General features: G+C 43.0%; 1 protein-coding gene across 1 annotated transcript in view; it reads right to left on the reverse strand.

Moving 5' to 3' along the window:
* SEC23IP (SEC23 interacting protein) overlaps nucleotides 1-20,506 on the reverse strand; it is a 31,825-nt gene extending 11,319 nt beyond the window's left edge. The window contains exons 1-13 of the mRNA XM_053389034.1: nucleotides 20,192-20,506; nucleotides 15,611-16,125; nucleotides 14,543-14,744; nucleotides 13,289-13,482; nucleotides 12,326-12,415; nucleotides 11,918-12,038; nucleotides 7,249-7,338; nucleotides 4,937-5,078; nucleotides 3,894-4,102; nucleotides 3,504-3,622; nucleotides 2,949-3,110; nucleotides 2,022-2,117; nucleotides 283-498 (exon numbers count right to left, since the gene is read on the reverse strand). Of these exons, the coding sequence (XP_053245009.1) occupies nucleotides 283-498; nucleotides 2,022-2,117; nucleotides 2,949-3,110; nucleotides 3,504-3,622; nucleotides 3,894-4,102; nucleotides 4,937-5,078; nucleotides 7,249-7,338; nucleotides 11,918-12,038; nucleotides 12,326-12,415; nucleotides 13,289-13,482; nucleotides 14,543-14,744; nucleotides 15,611-16,125; nucleotides 20,192-20,390 (2,355 nt within the window). The 5' untranslated portion in view covers nucleotides 20,391-20,506. The remainder of the gene's footprint in view (nucleotides 1-282; nucleotides 499-2,021; nucleotides 2,118-2,948; nucleotides 3,111-3,503; nucleotides 3,623-3,893; nucleotides 4,103-4,936; nucleotides 5,079-7,248; nucleotides 7,339-11,917; nucleotides 12,039-12,325; nucleotides 12,416-13,288; nucleotides 13,483-14,542; nucleotides 14,745-15,610; nucleotides 16,126-20,191) is intronic.
* Nucleotides 20,507-20,520: the final 14 nt, after the last annotated feature.

A 20,520-nucleotide genomic window follows, 5' to 3' on the forward strand; every position in this document is an offset into this window, starting at 1 on the left:
CAGATATAAATGTCTCATCTGATACTAACAAGACAAGCCTAGCAAAAACATATTTTATTAAAAACAATGTTTCTGAGGAATGGATGGTATACAAACTGTATGCACTTGTATACTTCCACAACGGAAGTGAATCGTGTGCCCTTACTCCATTCTCTGGGCCAGGATCCCACCGCTTCCACAACATATGACCCCATCATCATAGCACCAGTTCTGTGAATGGGGTATGTGTCAAAAAAAGACAGTTCCATCAGTGAGGACTATTTTAACTTGCCTAAAACTTACCTGACCAGTGCCCACTTCAAAATATTCATAATCTATGTTGGCAGAGGAAACTGAAGCTCCAACTGGAAGTCTTTTCTTGGATGGATCCTGGAGCATACCAGATTCTGAAGGTGAAGCAAAACTGACCACTTTCTTTGCTGCCTGCGCAGCTTCTTCCTGGTTCCGCATCATGGCTTCAGCTGCTGCCTTTTTCTCCAATGCTGCTTTTCTCTGTTCCTATTGATGCAAAGATTTCAAAATCTTTGGAGGAGCTTTAGAGGAGGGGGGAAGAAACCACCCCCCTGCTATGTTCTATTTAGTTTCATTATTGTATTGTATTATTGTATTCAACCAAGTCCTAACTCACTCAAATCTCCTTTTAATATTCATTCATTTTAAAATATTTACATTCCATCTTTAGTGCCCGAGGCAGCATACAAGGCAAAATAAGAAATAAACCTCAAGAAGTCTATATAACATTACAAGTCAATTGGGTCCATATCAGCCGAATCCCACTAAAAGCTTGGCACAGTGTTCAAATGGTGCTTAACAGGAAGCAAAAACAAATAGCCATGCGGAGGGTGTATCACAGTCTGGGTGCTGCAACACAGGAGGCCCTGCCTTCAGAGCCACATAGGAGCAGAACGTTCTTCAGATCCTCTGGCACTCAGAGAATACAGCACTTGATGGTTCACAACAAACACTTTGGACTGCATTCAGAAACAAACTAGCAGCCTAGTAAGATCTTTAAGCACTGAAATAATATGATTCATTTGCACTAGATTCTGCTTTTTTAAAAATCAGCTAATCTATGGCTCAAGCTACTCTACACAATTCAGGAGAAGCAAGTCATAAGGGTAGATCTCATGCCCTGTATCCATGGCTCTCTTGACTCAACACACCTCAACATTTCACATTAAAGAACTACCGTATTGGCCCGAATATAAGCCACACCCAAATATAAGCCTCACCTTTAAAATTCATGGGGGGGGGAGAGAGAAAAAAAGGCAATACCCAAATATAAGCCGCTCCCTTAAAATTCCGCAGGCACTCACACCCGTTCCATTTTACCATATGTCTGTTTCAGCAGCGATATCGTAAAAGCCAGTTTTTGTAAGGTGGTGAATCTAAGACGCACTTTAACTTTTCACTGTTGAAATTGGGGGGGGGGGGGGAGTACGGCTTATATTCGGGCCAATACGGTACATGGTAGTTATTCAGCTGGATGCAACCAGTACTAAAATTCATAGTATTTAAATTGTAGCCAATTTTAATTAAGTATGTCTACTTCTCAATGAAAGTATTTAATGTGTGAATCAGGTATTGATTGTGGAGTATTTTGGAGATGCTACAATATCAAGCTTACATTGTATTCTTTTCTAATAGTTTTGTAAAATAAAACTTTGCAACTCTTGTTACTCTTTTCTTTCAACTACTCATCATCAATCTTTATTACGGTCCAGAGACCCAACAAATCATTAAAAATCAATACACAATTCATACAGCCTACCTCCAGGTTAATCAAGCATTTTGTTTAGAATATAAGGCCTCTTTCAACTACTATTTCCTTTTGCATTGTGTACATATTATGTACGTATTAAGCTTTCTGGGAAGTACAACGTGCCTGTCCGTATTATTCTACTTTGACCAACCCTTTCTTATCCAACTCTCACCATGCCTATTTTGTAATTCTTTGAGCAGCTGTATTACACTGAAATATTACTGCCATAGTTCTGGTTCGCAAAGCAATCATTCCCTACCTGTTTGGCCGCTCTGTCTTTTACAAAGTTTGCTATCTTCTTTCGCGGCCCAAGAGGTATTCCCATTTCCTTCAGATCATCAATCGTACACATCAGCTGTTTTGTAAATATATATAAATATATCAAGGTTTACTTATTCACTTTTTAAGAACACAGTTTATATTTGCATATTTTCGTAAAAGAGAAATCTCCAACAAACAAAATTCTGGAACCACACATTCTAATTATTTCAGGCAAAGTAAATAGTGCAAGATATGTCCAAATACACTCATATAACTAAGCCTAAATATATGTAATTTAAATAATAGCATATAGTTCATTCATTTAGATATGCCTCCATTTCCCTCCCTTGACCTTAATTCCAGACTGTAAGTACGGCAGGCTTCTAATCTCACATTCTCCTATAGTTACAAACTATAGAAATGATCCCTGAAAGTGCTATACACATGGAAGGTATTATATAAAAATAAAAATCTCTACAGACCTATAGTTTAGACTGGTAATTTTTTCTAAGGTACAGGTTTATGTTGCAAACCCCTCTACTCTTTCTTGCAATGCATGTATAGATGTGGGTGTGTGATCCCGTCTCCTGACACAATGTATTTTTATTTTTACGTATCTGGGTGTATTATGCTGAAACCATTACATCAGGATGGGGAACCTTTCTTCTGTCAAGGGCTGCATTCCCTCAGGGATAATTTATTGGTTGCCACATGCTGGTGGTGGCCAGGGAGAGCCAAAAGTGGAGTGCTCCCTTCCCCCCCCCCTCTTTCTGCCACTACATCCTTACCACCCACATGAAATTAGGCAAAGGACCACATGAAATAAAGTTAAGGTTGCCCACCCCTGGATTACACATTTCCACCTTTTGTAAAATTAGTCAGCAGTCCATTTTAACTTGCTACCTTCCCGTGCTAATGTAAATACCAGAGATTCTGTGTCAATCTTCTCCGTTTCAAATGTGCTGATGTACTCAGACAAGCTAAGCATTTCCAGGGTTCTTTGCAAGGTTGGAATATCGTCCTCCACATCATGCTCATCGTTGGAAAGAGAATGTACAGAACCAGCAGAATTAGACTCTACTGTCATCTTGAAAGAAAGAAAAATATTTGTGATAAAAAAACCCCAATTCCTAACAGTATGTGGAAGTCAAAGGTATATCCAGGGAAATGTAACTAAGCAATAGCCTTATTCAGGTTATTATTGCAGTGAATAAGAGGCTTGTCCCTGTTATGCATCACTCTTGACAGCTTCCCTGTGCAGAGTAACTTCTGCAGCAGATACCCTACCCAAAACCCCGATCTTCCAGGGATCTTTATTTTGCAGGAAGCTGCCACATGCAAAAGGCAGCCCATAAAGTATGTAGACAGAGCAAATTGACTAGGCTGCATATTTCCAGTGTTTGGAAGATGGTTTAAACAGTTAAAAGAGCCACTACAGTCACACAAGTCTTAATGGACAATTGCTTTTTAGCACAAATACCTGCTGATCATATTCAGCCGCATCCTTCCCAATACCATTGGCAGCGACAGAAGCCACAGAATTAACCGTGGAAGTCCAATCTTTCTGGTTGGACAGGATATCAAATAATATTAACGAACCTGGAGAAGCAAAACAATATGTTTCAGGATAGCATTAATCTTGTCCAAACTTAAATAGAAAGACATATGCTGACCTCTTGATCTGTTCTCTCAAACATATTTAGAGTTTCAGATGACCTAGAGGTGTTTCGTGCATGCAAACCAGATTACAGCAATGGTGTGCCCAAGCAGTCACAAAACCAAACATTGGACAACATCTCTCAAGAACTGTGGCATTTTTAAAAATAGCCTTTTGTTGAAAAAGCTTATCACTTTCAAGTTGTAGCATTACCCAAACTATGACCAGCAACAGAGATTCCTCCTTTAAATTCAGGGTTTCTGCTCTTGAAAAGTGCATAGAGACGGTTCATTTCCAGTCCTACTTTATCCACAATCGTTTGACAGTAGGTGGGGCTACTGTAAAACAGTATGTCAAGCAGAGTCTCGTTGGTGAAATGACGAAGACGTCCAATGGTCGGCAAAGTTATTTTTTTAATATTCCTGGGAACACAAAATCAATAGATTAATAGCCAAGTCATTTTCATTACATGACTAAAGAGCTTAGCTAAAAACAGGATGACCCCAATAGCTATTAGTTACAGTCAAGGTCCTCCAACCTCCAGAGCAGATTTGGGGTGCAGTGCTTCCCTCCCTGTTCCACTAACATAAGCCTTACAGTCAGCTGAGCAATACTGCTTGATACAAGCCTTATCATTTATATAGTCTGCACTATATAGTACCGTACTTTTCACTCTATTAGACGCCCCGGTGTATAAGACACCCCCCCCCTATTTTGGGAGACTCAATTTTAATGAGAGGAGATGGCCCAAAGTTGTTGAGCCCCTCCCCCCACGCAGCTACAGGCAGGAAACACTCCCTAGATCATTTCCTGTGCGCAGGTAGGGAAGGAAGTTGCGCTCCAGCCAGCCAGCCGGTTGGCCAGAGAGCACCTTCCCCCAATGACGCTGCACCAAAAAAGAGTGCAAGTCCAAGGCTGCCTTTGGCTTGTTTCCATTATGATAAGCCACATAACTCTTAACACAATTACTTTATGATCACTTTTAATAGCATCCACTAAACCCGATTCAATGATCTCTTTTATTTTAATGAGACAAGTATAGTGGGGGTTATAGGACTATTCAGCTTGTGGCAATTCATTCTCAACCTGCAATGCACATCTGAGCAGTTTTCAGTTAAAACATTCTATCACATTATTGTCTCAGCAGCTCATCTCTGGGACAGTGATCAATGATCAAACAACAAGCTAGCCCTGCTGAAACAGATTAGAAGTTTGGAGAATAACTGTGTTTTGGTACTTCAGTATTTTAGACCTACCTATCCACTCCGGTTGCATCTCCATGCAGAGTACTATGCCAGTGAACTGGCAGGAACTCGACCCTGCGCACTTTAAGCTCTTCTACTGACTTTCTAAAATGTGACTGCAACAATTTCAGAGACACTGTCCGAAAATCATCAACTTTAAAAATGGAAGAAAAGAAGAGGTTAATGTTAACTCCACAAATTGATACCCATTACAAATATATGTGTTCAAATATATTTTCCCAAGAGTTCTTTACACTTTTGAAGTCTTGCTAATCTAATCAAAACTTTCCAATTCACAAACTGTATGAAGAAGTGTAGATTTGTAAAACAATCACTACAATACAAAACAAAAACTAAGTCATTAATTAGACAGAGCTAAAGTTTCACATTGTTTCAGTCTGATTTTGCTTTTAAAATCTCATATGACTTTGAAGTGATACCCATTTAAACATTAGAAAGCCACACTGGGAAAAGGCTGCAGGAGCAATTCACCCCAGCCATCCTTGTATTCTTTCCTTCTGATTGAAGGGGTTGTCATGCTTTCTATTTACAAAATAATTACATCAACAAAACTAAATAATGCTGTTTTCCCCTCACAGACCACTGGCTAATCTACCTATATAGTAAACATTCCCTTCCCTTCAGAAAGAAAACAACAGTACATCCTTTCATTTCCCCTTCCATCCAAATATATTTTTAATTCAGTTTTAAAAGGATATTTTGATGCAGCATCCATTGGAGTGATTGAAAGCTGTTTCCACATGATGTCAGGGACTGGCAAGCCACTGATGCAATGCGGGCAGGGGGCTGGAGTCTGACTCAGGAGAGGGGGGGCAGTGGTTTGTGGGGGCCTGTACTGACCAGGAGGCAAGAATCAGAGGCAGAGGAAGCTTCAGAGCTGGAGGGTAGAGAACAGGATGAGTCAGAAGAGGAGGAAGAGGCAAGAGAAGAGCTGGGTGCTTCTCCGCCCTCTCCTGCACCACTGTCTCCCAGAACCTTGAGGAAACTGAGAAAGTTTCCATGCAGGCGCAGTCCTAAGCTAAGTGCACATAGCCTATCAAAGGGAGGTACATAAACTGGTGGAGGGTTGCTGCAACATGGACAGGGGAATAATTGCCTAGCCATTATATTGATGTGTATAGATATCCAGAGCTGTGGACTGGAAGTGTTACCTTTGACAATAAATACCTAACTACCTGCCATATGCATTCTGCGGCTGGGAAGCACCCTCGACACATGATATCTAATAAGTGGTGTGCCATAAAAGCCTACGGACTCATGATTATATGCTCCTATGGCAAAGGTGGGGAATCTTTTTCAGGATAACAGACTCATTCCCTTCTAGACATCCCGCCTCTTCTAGGGGGCCACATGCCAAGGTGAGGTGCAAAAATGGGTGGGGTGAATGGCACAAGGTGTGTAGGAAAGTGAATGCAACACTTGCCTTTTAACAGTAGGCTACATTCCTGCCACATAAAAGTTTCTACACACACATCTCCTATCAGGGTTAATGGTGTTTCTCAAGTACAGAAACTATTTCCAGTTTATCAAAGTAAACAGAAGTTTTTTCTAGCATATTCTTTGTACATGCAGAAGCTGAAGCTGGAACATTCTGGACGGAATTCTAGCTGGTTGGCACTTTTCATTTCTGTGAAGAAGCAAGCTGGATATTGTTTTGACTACATCTCACTTCAAGGTCACTGGGAACAAACATCAGCTACCCAGCAAGCAGTTTCATTTTACTTTCGATTCTCTCTCTCTCTGCCTGGATTATTTCTTTCTCACTCTCAGTGTATTCTTGTATAGTGTTGGATTTTATATGAACTGCTTTTTTTGCTCAAGATGCACCTTGTCAAGGCTTTGACAAAGAACCACAAGATTCATGCATTAGTAAATTATTTTTAGTAAATTATTACTAATGACTCTTCTGTTTTTTATTGGAGTGCACGCTACAGCAAGAGGTCTGCGACTCTGCTAATTAACCATTGAGCCAGGAAATGGGGCACTCTAATCCTAACATCTCCATACCCATATCCAAGCAAGCAATAGGTATTATCAGTTCAAGGACACACTGCAGAATGGTGTGGAACACAGCTGCTGAGGAGCAGGTTGGGGAGGTGGCAGAACGGGGTTGGGTAGCCCTAGGGCCAGACAGAGAAACCAGGAGGCATGTATTGAACCCCCATGGTTTATGTCCCCCACTTCTGCATTAATCAACAATAATGTAACTTATCAATAATATATAAATGCTGACACGAGTAAATTAGGACACAATAAGATATCAGCAAAAGAAACTCCTGCACACACACAGTCTAAACACACACCACATTCAACGATGCTTCTGAATCGCAGGTCACAGACAGGGCCAATGCCATGGACCATGAATACTAGATGATCGATTTGAGACACCTCACCTATAAAAGTGAAAAGAAATAGCAACAGTTTTCATTAAATAGCAATGGGGAATCTCTAGCCTTCTTTTTGTTTCTGGAATATAACGCCCATCATTTCTGACCACACCAAATGGGTTTGATGGGACTTGGACTTAAGCAACATCTGAAGAGCCTGAGGCTTCCTAAGCATGTATTAAATGCTCTGGGGAAAGGTTCCCTCTCCAATCCAGTCTGAGGCCTTGCCACAAGAAACCAACCAGCATGGCCAATTTGCTTCCAGAGCAGGACCTGAACTACAGCACAACTTGCCAGCGAACTACACTGTTAATTGCATAGAGGCGGAAGATCCCCATGTTCCCTCCTCACCCCCACACAACAGACACAAACAGGCCGGTAGCAGGGACCCACAGCTAAATTTTAAAAAGGAACAAGCTTAGGAAAGTGACAGATTTTAATATAAATATTTATTGCCTTCAGATCATATCTCTAAAGGTGCGTTTGTCTATTTCCATATTTTTGTTGTTGTTCTTTACCACTTGGAGGACCATTTGGGATGAGGAAGCAATTTAAAACTTGTAATATTAATAAAGTAAGGAATAGATGGGAGGGTTCTCCTCCCCCAAATAAACCTGAATTTATGGAGATATATGGAGAAACGTGACTCAAAGAAGTAGGAGGCCCAGGGTTCGCTCTGATTGTTTAGAAATACGCAATCGCTTTGAGGTCCTTTCCCCTAGCATGGAAGACGAAGAGCAGACTCCATTTGAGGATCTCTCCCTCATTACAGTCGATCAGGTATATGAAGACGAGCAGCAAAGGCAGTCTTCAGGGAATGTGCAGGCGACCTTGGAACGGACAGCTCACGGGAGAACCCCGACCAGACCTAAGAGGAGGCGTGTAGTGGTGATAGGGGATTCCCTACTGAGGGGAACAGAAGCAGTGATCTGTGGGCCTGACAAGATGTCTCGGGAAGTGTGCTGTCTCCCCGGGGCTAAGATCCAAGATGTAACTGAACGACTGCAAGGAATCATAAAACCCACTGACAAATACCCCTTCCTCTTGGTTCATGTGGGAACCAATGACACTGCAAGCAATAGCCTCCAGAAGATCAAAAGAGATTACGAGGCTCTGGGCAGGAAATTGAAGCAATTAAATGCACAAATTGTCATCTCATCTGTCCTCCCAGTTGAACGACGTGGCCCAGGGAGAGAGGGAAAAATAGTGGAAGTGAACAACTGGCTTCGCAAATGGTGTAAACAGGAACGGTTTGGATTCTTAGATCACGGAATGCAGTTTCTTGAAGATGGACTTCTGGCAAGTGATGGGCTGCACCTCACAACGGTTGGTAGGAATGTTTTTGCAAAAAATCTCAGAAACCTCATCAGGAGGGCTTTAAACTGACTAATGTGGGGGAGGGAGACAGTGCTCCTGAAGGTAGGAGTCTATCAATTGATGAAGATGATCATCCAAATGTCATAGACCGAATGGAGCAAACAGCACGCAGACCTAGTGGTGGGAGGAAAAAATCCTTAAATAAGAGACACGGGGGAATGATTAATGGACTTCAATGTCTGTACACTAATGCGCAAAGTATGGGAAATAAACAAGATGAGCTTGAGCTCTTGGTACAGCAAACTAAATATGACATAATAGGCATCACTGAAACCTGGTGGGATAAGTCCCATGATTGGAATGTAATAATGGAGGGATACAATCTATTTCAGAGAAACAGACCAGACAAGAAAGGAGGAGGAGTGGCGTTATATGTCAGGGATGTGTATACCTGTGAAGAGATCCAAGATTTAGAACCTCAAAGCCAAAGTGAGAGCATTTGGGTCAAAATTAAGGGAGAGAAGAATAACAGTGACCTCATTGTGGGAGTTTACTATAGATCCCCAAGCCAAACGGAGGACATAGATGATGCCTTCCTGGAACAGATGGCCAAGCATGCAAAAGGAAGGGAGATAGTAGTAATGGGGGACTTCAATTACCCGGATATTTGTTGGATGTCAAACTCAGCCAAGAGCATAAGGTCAAACAGATTCCTCACTGGCCTTGCAGACAACTTCATTGTCCAGAAAGTGGGAGAAGCTACAAGAGGAACAGCCATTTTAGATCTGGTCCTAACCAATGTTGATGACCTGGTTAGTGGGGTAGAAGTGGAAGGATCATTAGGCGCGAGTGATCATGCTCTTCTGAAGTTTACTATACAGCGGAAAGGAGCAGCCAAGCATACTAGGACTCAATTTCTCGACTTTAAGAAAGCCGACTTCATAAAACTTAGGGAAGTGCTGGGTGAGATCCCATGGACAGTAATACTAAAAGGAAAGGGAGTTCATGATGGCTGGGAGTTTGTTAAGAGGGAGATAGTAAAAGCACAACTTCAGGCAATACCAATGAGACGGAAACATGGAAGGTGCCTAAAGAAGCCAGGGTGGCTATCTAAAGAACTTTTAAATGAGTTAAGATTAAAAAAGGATGTGTACAAAAAATGGAAAAGGGGGGAAACCACCAAAGAGGAATTCAAACAAATAGCCAGCACGTGTAGACACAAAGTCAGAAAAGCTAAAGCACAGAATGAACTCAGGCTTGCTAGAGAGGTTAAAAGCAACAAAAAAGGCTTTTATGGGTATGTTCGTAGCAAAAGGAAGAACAAAGAAACAGTGGGGTCACTCAGAGGAGAAGATGGTGAAATGCAAACAGGGGACACAGAAAGGGCTGAACTCCTCAATGCCTTCTTTGCCTCAGTCTTCTCCGATAAAGAAAACAATGCCCGACCTGAAGAATTTGGAGCAAATGATTCAGCAGAGGAAACACAGCCCAGAATAACTAAGGAGATAGTACAAGAATACTTGGCTAGTCTAGATGTATTCAAGTCTCCAGGGCCAGATGAACTGCATCCAAGAGTATTAAAAGAACTGGCAGATGTGATTTCAGAACCACTGGCAGTCATCTTTGAGAATTCCTGGAGAACAGGCGAAGTCCCGGCAGACTGGAGGAGGGCAAATGTTGTCCCTATTTTCAAAAAGGGGAAAAGAGAGGACCCAAATAATTACCGCCCAGTCAGTCTGACATCAATACCAGGGAAGATTCTGGAGCAGATCATTAAGCAAACAGTCTGTGAGCACCTGGAAAGGAATGCTGTGATCACCAATAGTCAGCATGGATTTCTGAAAAATAAGTCATGTCAGACTAACCTGATCTCATTTTTTGACAGAATTACAAGCCTGGTAGATGAAGGGAACGCAGTGGATGTAGCCTACCTTGATTTCAGCAAGGCATTTGACAAGGTGCCCCATGATATTCTTGTAAAGAAGCTGGTAAAATGCGGTCTTGACTATGCTACCACTCAGTGGATTTGTAACTGGCTGACTGACCGAACCCAAAGGGTGCTCATCAATGGTTCCTCTTCATCCTGGAGAAGAGTGACTAGTGGGGTGCCACAGGGTTCTGTCTTGGGCCCGGTCTTATTCAACATCTTTATCAACGACTTGGATGATGGACTCAAGGGCATCCTGATCAAATTTGCAGATGACACCAAACTGGGAGGGGTGGCTAACACCCCAGAGGACAGGAACACACTTCAAAACGACCTTGACAGATTAGAGAACTGGGCCAAAACAAACAAGATGAATTTTAACAGGGAGAAATGTAAAGTATTGCACTTGGGCAAAAAAAATGAGAGGCACAAATACAAGATGGGTGACACCTGGCTTGAGAGCACTACATGTGAAAAGGATCTAGGAGTCTTGGTTGACCACAAACTTGACATGAGCCAACAGTGTGACGCGGCAGCTAAAAAAGCCAATGCAATTCTGGGCTGCATCAATAGGAGTATAGCATCTAGATCAAGGGAAGTAATAGTGCCACTGTATTCTGCTCTGGTCAGACCTCACCTGGAGTACTGTGTCCAGTTCTGGGCACCACAGTTCAAGAAGGACATTGACAAACTGGAACATGTCCAGAGGAGGGCAACCAAAATGGTCAAAGGCCTGGAAACGATGCCTTATGAGGAACGGCTAAGGGAGCTGGGCATGTTTAGCCTGGAGAAGAGGAGGTTAAGGGGTGATATGATAGCCATGTTCAAATATATAAAAGGATGTCACATAGAGGAGGGAGAAAGGTTGTTTTCTGCTGCTCCAGAGAAGCGGACACGGAGCAATGGATCCAAACTACAAGAAAGAAGATTCCACCTAAACATTAGGAAGAACTTCCTGACAGTAAGAGCTGTTCGACAGTGGAATTTGCTGCCAAGGAGTGTGGTGGAGTCTCCTTCTTTGGAGGTCTTTAAGCAGAGGCTTGACAACCATATGTCAGGAGTGCTCTGATGGTGTTTCCTGCTTGGCAGGGGGTTGGACTCGATGGCCCTTGTGGTCTCTTCCAACTCTATGATTCTATGATTCTATGATTCTATGAATTTATCTCCATGGAACTACCTCATTAGGCCCCTTGCTGGCAAAGTCAACCAAATCAGAAAAGTCCAACAAACTCTGCTACACTTAGGTCATGGAAAACGTATGGCCCACATTCTACCCCATTATTTATTAAAGGGGGGGGGGGAATAAGCTAATATGAGAGCCCTCTGTCCTAAACCACTCACCATCTGGAATTTCCTCATGATCCTCATCAATTCCACGTTTTACCACTCTTGGCCTAGTCTGCCCATCTTGTATGGTACCCCATTCATCTGGTATTGCAGAAGGCTGGAACTGAACTATAACCTGAAAAAAATCAGTGGACAACACACTACATTTAAACACTTGGGAGTTGCAACCAGAGGTGCATTCAAGGAACAGGGTGGGTGGAGAATGACTCTTCTGCATCTCTAGCCCCCAAGGGTCAGGAGATCCTGCAGAGTGGGATCAGTTGTGGCACTGAGGAAGAGACTGTGAGAAATTGGAAGTGGGGGCAGGCACCTTCCGTGAACAGAAGCTCAAGTTACGCTGAGTTTCACATACTGCTCTAACCCACACATGCAATGCTATTGTGCAATAAAAATTCTTATTACCTTAGGATTATGCATAACAATAGTTTCTCCACCTGGAAATTCCAGTCGCCGATGCCACTGATTTGTGGTAACAGCTTTCTTATACTCTGCCTGGGGGGGGGGGGGGGAAACAGTTTTGCAAAATCATAAATAAACTAAGCATCAAGATGTCATGTCAAAGGACAGTGCCGTAAACAGCTTATACCACATTCATTTATTGACAATCCTGTAGCATCAAAACTCCAATATTTTGAATTTAGCTTGCACAACAGAACTTCCCCATCCTCTGATCCCCTCTGTAGTCCCTCATGTCCTTGAAACCTCCTCTGGAGGATCCCTCCAGCTTGCTGCCAGTACAGATTGGGGGGGCATGTGGTGGGGGCACAGAGGGGAGGGGGGGAGAGGGAAGTCATAACACATGAGCAGAAATCTATTCAAACAATGCTGAATGCCACTGTGTACATTACTGTTTCCATGTACTTATTCAGTGTTTTTCTAGCCTGCTTGCTAACCCAAATTCCCAAGTTGGCCTGCATTTTAAAATACAGAGTAGGAGCAAAAGGAATATGTATGTTTTCCCCCAGGCCTTAGATATTCTGCTACTCTGAGGCTGAATCTCAGAGTAGGTTGAACATCAACATAAAGTTCAATTTACCCCATTTAAAGACAAATAGTGGTTGTGCAGAACACCCTAACCTCCTTTATGTTTATTAGAAATATCAGTGAATAACCAGGATGAAGCACACTTCACTGATCTTACAACAGTATTTCAGATGCAAAATAATAATAATAATAATGTTGGTCATTGTACAACACCACCAGCAGTAACAATAGCAATAATGCAGACCGGGATTTCTTCCACATTTTATCAACACTCCACAGTGAGTATTTTTTATCTTCACATAAAATCTGAGCCCTTTCAAATTCCAGTTTTCAGTAAGCCATCACACACATTTATTATTCAGCCAATTTAAGAACACTCACCTCTAGCTTTTCGCTGAAATCCTCAGTGTAAGGAATAAACCTGCTGTCTTGATCTCCCTTATAAAACCAAGTACATCTTCTCACTTCAGATGGCTCTTCTTCCCAATATACAGCTTTCCTCACTCGGTCATAGAGATAAACATCATAACGTCCTCCGTCAGTACTCAGGACAACATTCTCTGGATCAGGTTGCACTAGAAGCATTAAAAAATGTTTTATTAGCTTGGAATCCTTCAACTGATAAACTTATGCATATTTAGAAACAAGAAGGAAATATTCACTTTTCCTTCTCTTCAAATTTTATATTAGAACAATGAAACAGAGAGGTCAAACCAAATGTGTTACTGGGAAACTTGGCACTTTTGAAAGATTTCTAGACTTGTCCCTGCATGTCTCTTTCCCCAGTTGTTCCACTACGTTCACTGGTGTGGATCTGAATGTAGGCAGTATACGACATACACAAGCATTCTCATAGGCAATAATTCTGTGATATTATTGTCATCTTCAAATATCTGAAGGGCTGCCGCCTGGAAGATGGAGCAAGCTTGTTTTCTGCTACTCCCAGAGGGAAGACCCAAACCAATGGATTGCAATTACAAGAAATGAGATTCTGATTCAACATTAGGAATGACTTTATGACAGTTGAGAGCTGTATGGCAATGGAATGGATTCTATCAGGAGGTGGGGAACTCTCCTTCATTGGAGGTTTTTTTAAAGGAGATTGGATGGCAATCTGTCAGGGATTATTTAGTTGCGATTCTTGAATCCCAGGGGTTTGGACTAGATTACCCTAGTTGGGATATCTTCCATTTCTACAGTTCTGTGAACTGGCTACCATGAAACTATGCCTTTCTAATTGCTCACATAGAAGTTGCCAAGATGAATGAAACAAAGAGCTGCATATGAAAACAAAATAGGACATGGGATTTATACACAAAAGTCAATCTGAAATCTGAATGTGGAACTGAACATATATCACGTTCCCATTTAAGAAACACCAACATAAGAATATGTAAATATATGCAAATGTATACAAAAGTCTTCTTCAGCCTGGTGCCTTCCAGATGTTTGGACTAAACACTGGTAATGAGGTCTGCAGCTGATTGGAGTTGCAGACCAAAATGTCTGGAGGGTACTAGATTGGGACGGGTTAGTAGTTCTGCCTCCTCATTGTAAATCATCAGCAATTTGTTAGTCCTCTTTATTTTCAAAGCCAAAAAGTCATCACATAAATGAAAAGCACAGAGGCCTTACCAGAGTTGTAAACTTCCTCTAGTGTTGTAGAATCTAGGACACTGAATGGCATCCATAACTCCTTGTTTTCCACCTCCTTGCAGTAAAACCAATGGGGCTGAACTGGCTCATATTGGTTATGTAGTAAGATGGGAGGTGCTTTCACCAAAGGACCTGCTGACATGGGAGTCACAGGCGGCAATGCTGACTGAGGCGAAGAAAACTGAAAATGAAACCAGTTTAAATGTATACAATTCTTAATTTTAAAAGGTTATTATAAACACAAAATCCACTGCCCTCCAAATTACATTGATCATGTAATTATCATACATTTATTAAATTCTAGAATTGGTCAGATCCAACAAAATGATCCTGAGATTCTTCATTCCATACATTTGATTACTATGTCATTAAATACAAGCTTGATTCAGAGTGAGGTGCCTTCTCCAAAGCCCTCTATCAGCATCCAATTCAGTGTAGGTTATCAAGTTTAATGCAAAACCTAATTTGTGTCTGTATGTGTACGCATGTTTGGGTCAAATATTTGGGTCAAATATTTTCTAAGGTCTATCATTTGATTTGCTTAAATATCATCAATACTCTCTTCCCTGATGGCTTATGCCAGTTCACAATTATTCTGGTACTATAGTGGTGCTGTTTTATAGATACATTACTTTATTTCTACTTTTTCAATGAAAAGCAGTCTAGAAGTGATATTATTAACAAAAATTAAGAATATTCCATATAATCAAGAACAATCTTATTTTCCTATTTTATCTTTGCTTTGTGATCTGGCAGTGTTCTGTAAAGTTTCAGGGAATGTCTAGACTCTAGAGGGTTCCAAAAGGAAGCTTTTGTAGCATAACTCTTATTGTTCATCATACTAAATTAATACTTTAAAATACTGCCATTTCTTATTTTCTCTATCTGATCAATTTTTTCCAATTCTCTTTCCCTCCCCCTGAATTTAGTAATTACTACTTGGAACTAATGGAGGTGCTGGAAGATGCAGGGCAGGGCAAGCTGGGTCACTAGAAGAACCTTAAAAGTTTTATACCAATTCCAAAAGCTAAAAAACACTTTCCATACCGGTGGCAGTGTCCCTGGAGTCGCATACATGTGCATAGGTGGTACAGAGGCTGGAGGCTGAACGTTCTGGGTGGGTGTTTGTGTCTGTTGAAGTTGTGGTGGAGTGATGTAAGGATTAGCTCTACTGCTTAAAGTAGTATGGCGATATGGGTTGTAGCCTTGCTGTGATATGGCATGAGGAGGAGTTGAGAAGCCAGCTGGTGGAGGACCAGTGTATGAACCAATTCCTGAAGCAGGTGGCGCATTAAAAGGCTGTGATTTGGAAAGAGGAGCAGAGAAAGCATTTGGCCCATCTTGTGATCCAGGCAGAAGTGGGAGAGAAGCTGAAGTCTTAGAGAAAACAGATGTTCCAGCTTGGGGTGGGGATGTTGCGCCTAAGGATGGCTGCCCAATGCTTCCAAAGGGATCACTGCTGCTAGGAACTTGGGAGAAATAACTGAAAGTTGGCGGGGGGTTAGGATTTGCAGAAGTCTGCCCCAGGAAGCTGTCTTCTTCACCAACATCAGCCGTATCGTCTACAACAAAGGATACAAGGATTACTGAAAGAAAGGGAAGCTTATGTGGAGAAACTATTGGTAGTACTGCCCGTTTTAAACATTTCCCCCCAAATAGGAAAATTTATCCAGTCCCGTTCCTTTCTTGTTCACTGCAGCACATTATCTTGGAGAACTGAGACTTTTCCTTGTATCAAGGTTTTCTGGTTTCAGTTCCAAAAGCAGAGTTTTGAATCACCTATTAAATTGACAAAATCACTTGGCCAACTAACTCACTAGTGCTTTTAATGTGTTAGGCTTATGCATACATCATTACTTAAAAGAACCTTCTGAGACATGCTTTCAAGTGGTTTGCATGCCACTCTAAGAGATGTATTCTCAGTGGTGACATTCCAGCCCCTGGACTCTTTCCAGTCTGATATTTACAAATCATGAGTCTTAACATTTTTTGGAAGCACTGTGAAAACACTTTATTTAGATACATGTTTACTGAATAGGAATATATACATTTTTAAAAAATAACACATTCTGAGTGTATTGTGCTTTTAACATTTCTCCCAGGTGTTTGTTAACAGTGTGGTGTGATTCAGAGAGCCTGCCAATTTGGGATACATGCAGGAATACACACTGTCAATGTGCATCCCTATATATATATTGTCTGTACCTGCAGGTGAATTTTAATTGCCCAGACATTTAACTCAGTTCTTTAGAACTGTGCTTTCATCCTTCCCCCTGGATAAATTGTATACTTTTCTTTTGAAAATTACTTCAAATAGTAACAAATAATGAGAGACTTCAAAGCAGGTTGTCAAACATTGCAGTGTTGTTATTTTATTTCCGCTCTTTAATATGTCTTGCTATTCTGCCTTTTACACTACTGTCACATTTAGACACGAACACATTTAGAGCAAATACTATTTTTTGAACTACTTCCTCTTACATAAACCTAGAATTTTCAAATGACATTGCAGATATAAATTGCAGATTATTCCCAAACATAATTAGCTATAACATAACCTTCATCTGCAATCTTTCGCACTAGCCGAAAGGGAATCCAAGCTTCCAAAGGCCTCTGAAATGCACATATCAATGTCTATACAGTGGTACCTTGGTTTACGAACTTAACCCGTACCGGAAGTCTGTTCTTAAACCAAGGCATGCTTTCCCATAGGGGCAGGGGACTCAATTTACACTCAACAGGAAGCAAAACATGTTCTTATTCCAAGGCAAAGTTCACAACCAAAACACCTACTTCTGGGTTTGCAGCATTCTTAATCCGAGTAGTTCATAAACTAAGCTGTTCTTAAACCAAGGAACCACTGTAGCAATGTCTAAGATGAAGCATTTTGCTTTTCCTAAGAGGTCTGGGGGGAAATCACAATCCACAATTTTACCCTATTAGAAGAACAGAAAAGGTAGGACTTCTGTCTAATTCACACCAGCAAATGTTTTATCATCAAAGGTAGTCACATCATCTTCAACAAGAACAAGATGAAAAGAACAAGACATGCAAATAAACAAACCCTACTCTAAAAAGCTCTTAAGCACAAATAAAAAGTAGTGAGGACTGGATCACTACTTTAAGGCAAAATGAAAGTGGATGCCAGGGCTCCCACACTGACAAGATAATCAAGAATCCAGCCTGAGGGATTAACGAAGCACAGAGCTTGTTATTGTTTTCACAAAGAACTGCAACTCTCTGGAGGAGTTTGAAAACACCCAGTGACAAACTTTCCCCAAACTTCAGCATAAGTAATTATATTCTCTTTAATGCTCTTTTAGCATGAACTTGATCAGCAGGTGTAAACAGGCAAGTTTGCCTGTTACCATGTGTGCTCAGTATCTGCATTTATCATGCATAAAGGTAAAGGTAAAGGTACCCCTGCCCGTACGGGCCAGTCTTGACAGACTCTGGGGTTGTGCGCCCATCTCACTCAAGAGGCCGGGGGCCAGCGCTGTCCGGAGACACTTCCGGGTCACGTGGCCAGCGTGACATTGCTGCTCTGGCGAGCCAGAGCCGCACACGGAAACACCGTTTACCTTCCCGCTTGTAAGCGGTCCCTATTTATCTACTTGCACCCGGGGGTGCTTTCGAACTGCTAGGTTGGCAGGCGCTGGGACCGAGCAACGGGAGCGCACCCCGCCGCGGGGATTCGAACCGCCGACCTTTCGATCGGCAAGCCCTAGGCGCTGAGGCTTTTACCCACAGCGCCACCCGCATCCCTGCCTTTATCATGCATGGTTATCAGCAAAAAAACCAGTCCTAAAACTAAAAATTACAGGACAACACAGAATGCACTCAGCAGCCAAGCACCAAGTAACAGTGGCCACAATCAGTGTTAAGAGTGTTATCCTCTAACCCGCCTGTTAGTACAGCAGAATCATTAAGGATGTAGCTGGCCTAATTCAAGATCTACCTAGTATTCTCTCAAAAAATGTTGCCCCTAGGAAATGCCTCACCACTATAAGATAGGGATAGGGAACTGAATCCAGCCAATGGACTGGATCCTTTCCCCACTCCCATTCCCCAAGGGCCAAGGTTGACAAGTGAGCCAGGACTTACCCTTGCAGAAGCCAGGTTAGTTCTGCTTCAGCAAGGCTTTTTCTTTTATAAAGGTACCCCTGCCCGTACGGGCCAGTCTTGCCAGACTCTAGGGTTGTGCGCCCATCTCACTCTATAGGCCGGGGGCCAGCGCTGTCCGAAGACACTTCCGGGTCACGTGGCCAGCGTGACAAGCTGCATCTGGCGAACCAGCGCAGCACATGGAACGCCGTTTACCTTCCCGCTAGTAAGCGGTCCCTATTTATCTACTTGCACCCAGGGGGTGCTTTCGAACTGCTAGGTTGGCAGGCGCTGGGACCGAGCAGCGGGAGCGCACCCCGCCGCGGGGATTCGAACCGCCGACCTTTCGATCGGCAAGCCCTAGGCGCTGAGGCTTTTACTCACAGCGCAACCCGCGTTTTATATACTTAGTTATTTCATCTTTAGCAAGACTAGTTTGCGATGCTATAGCCTATAATTTCCAGGATCCCCCTTGGGTCCTTTTTTAAAAAAACAAACATGATGTTACATTAACAACTTCCCAGGCATCAGATTTGGAGGCTAATCTCCATACATCCCTGTGCTAGTCTCCCATGCTTCTCAGTGTTACAGACCCTCCATAATCTACTCCCTTCCCCAAAGCCCCATCATCAATAAGTTCTCCCAGCCACAAATCACCACCATAACATGCCTGTGCTTTCCAATCCTTTGTTTCAAGAAAAAGTATACACAAATGCCCAACTCAATCTGGAAACAATACTTATTAACTGGGAATGCCCTTCCCCCACCTCACCCCCAAATTCGTTGTCATCACCCAGTAGGAAGCAGAGTGGCTCCTTAAAAGACCTACTGGTTCATTGTTATGTAAACTTTTACGAGCTGCAGTCATCGGATGCTCGAATCTGGCAACTTATAGGCAGATGCAGGGGGACGCATACCCCTAAACATTTTGTGAATCTTTGTACTTTTGTCCATTTACTGTACTTATTTTTCGCGATGTGAACTATAAAATGATGATTTTCTTGAGTCAGAATGAGAATACACCTAAACATTTTTTCTTTTTAATAATAAAAAAGCACTGCTTATAGGGAAGGAGAGAACAGGACCAGAGCCTGTGTGACATCTCTATGGAAAGGCTGAGAGGCGACCATTCACATCAAGAGCAACTGGTAAAAGACCTGCAGGCGGCTCTTGGCCGGTGATGCTTCCGGCTCATAGACGCCACTAGCGGGTCCGACGTCCGGCACGAATTAAGCCACGACACCTTCTCGATCACGGGCTTCCTTTCGGAGGCAGGCAAGCCACTTCCCTCCCAAGTCCCTCCAAAGGCAGCACTTTCACACAAACAAGCTTCCCGTGCCTATCTGCCCAGTTGGCGAGTCTCCCGCGAGAGGAACGGGGAGATGGGCGACACCACCTGCAAACAAACGGGCGCGCGTTTTCATCTGCCCACGAGTCCCTCGGGCGCGGGTAACCCACAGAAAAGCAACCCTGGTGTATGTGGCGGGGGGGAGGGAACCTACGAAGATGTCCAAGCCGAGTTACCTGCGGGCAGGAGACCAGGCCCCGAGGCGGCGGCGGCAGCAGCGGCAACTGGAGGAGGCGGAGGGGCAGGGGCTTGGCTGACGGGGATGAAGGGAACCGTGAAATTGAACTCGGTGGCCGACGAGGAGAAGAGCAAGTTCGTGCCGCCGCCAGCCGAGGAGGACCCGCCAGCCGCCACGGAGGCTTTCGGGGTAGCCATGGCTGTGGCGCTTCCACGTCTCCGGGCTGCCTCTCGGGTTCCTCTGGCGGCCGGTCCGGCCCCTTCCGCCCGCCTCTAAGATGGCGGCGCCGGCGCCTCCCCCTCATCTCCCGCCAACCCGAGCCCGCGC

This window comes from Podarcis raffonei, chromosome 5 (assembly GCF_027172205.1).
Source record: "Podarcis raffonei isolate rPodRaf1 chromosome 5, rPodRaf1.pri, whole genome shotgun sequence".
Lineage (NCBI taxonomy): Eukaryota > Metazoa > Chordata > Lepidosauria > Squamata > Lacertidae > Podarcis > Podarcis raffonei.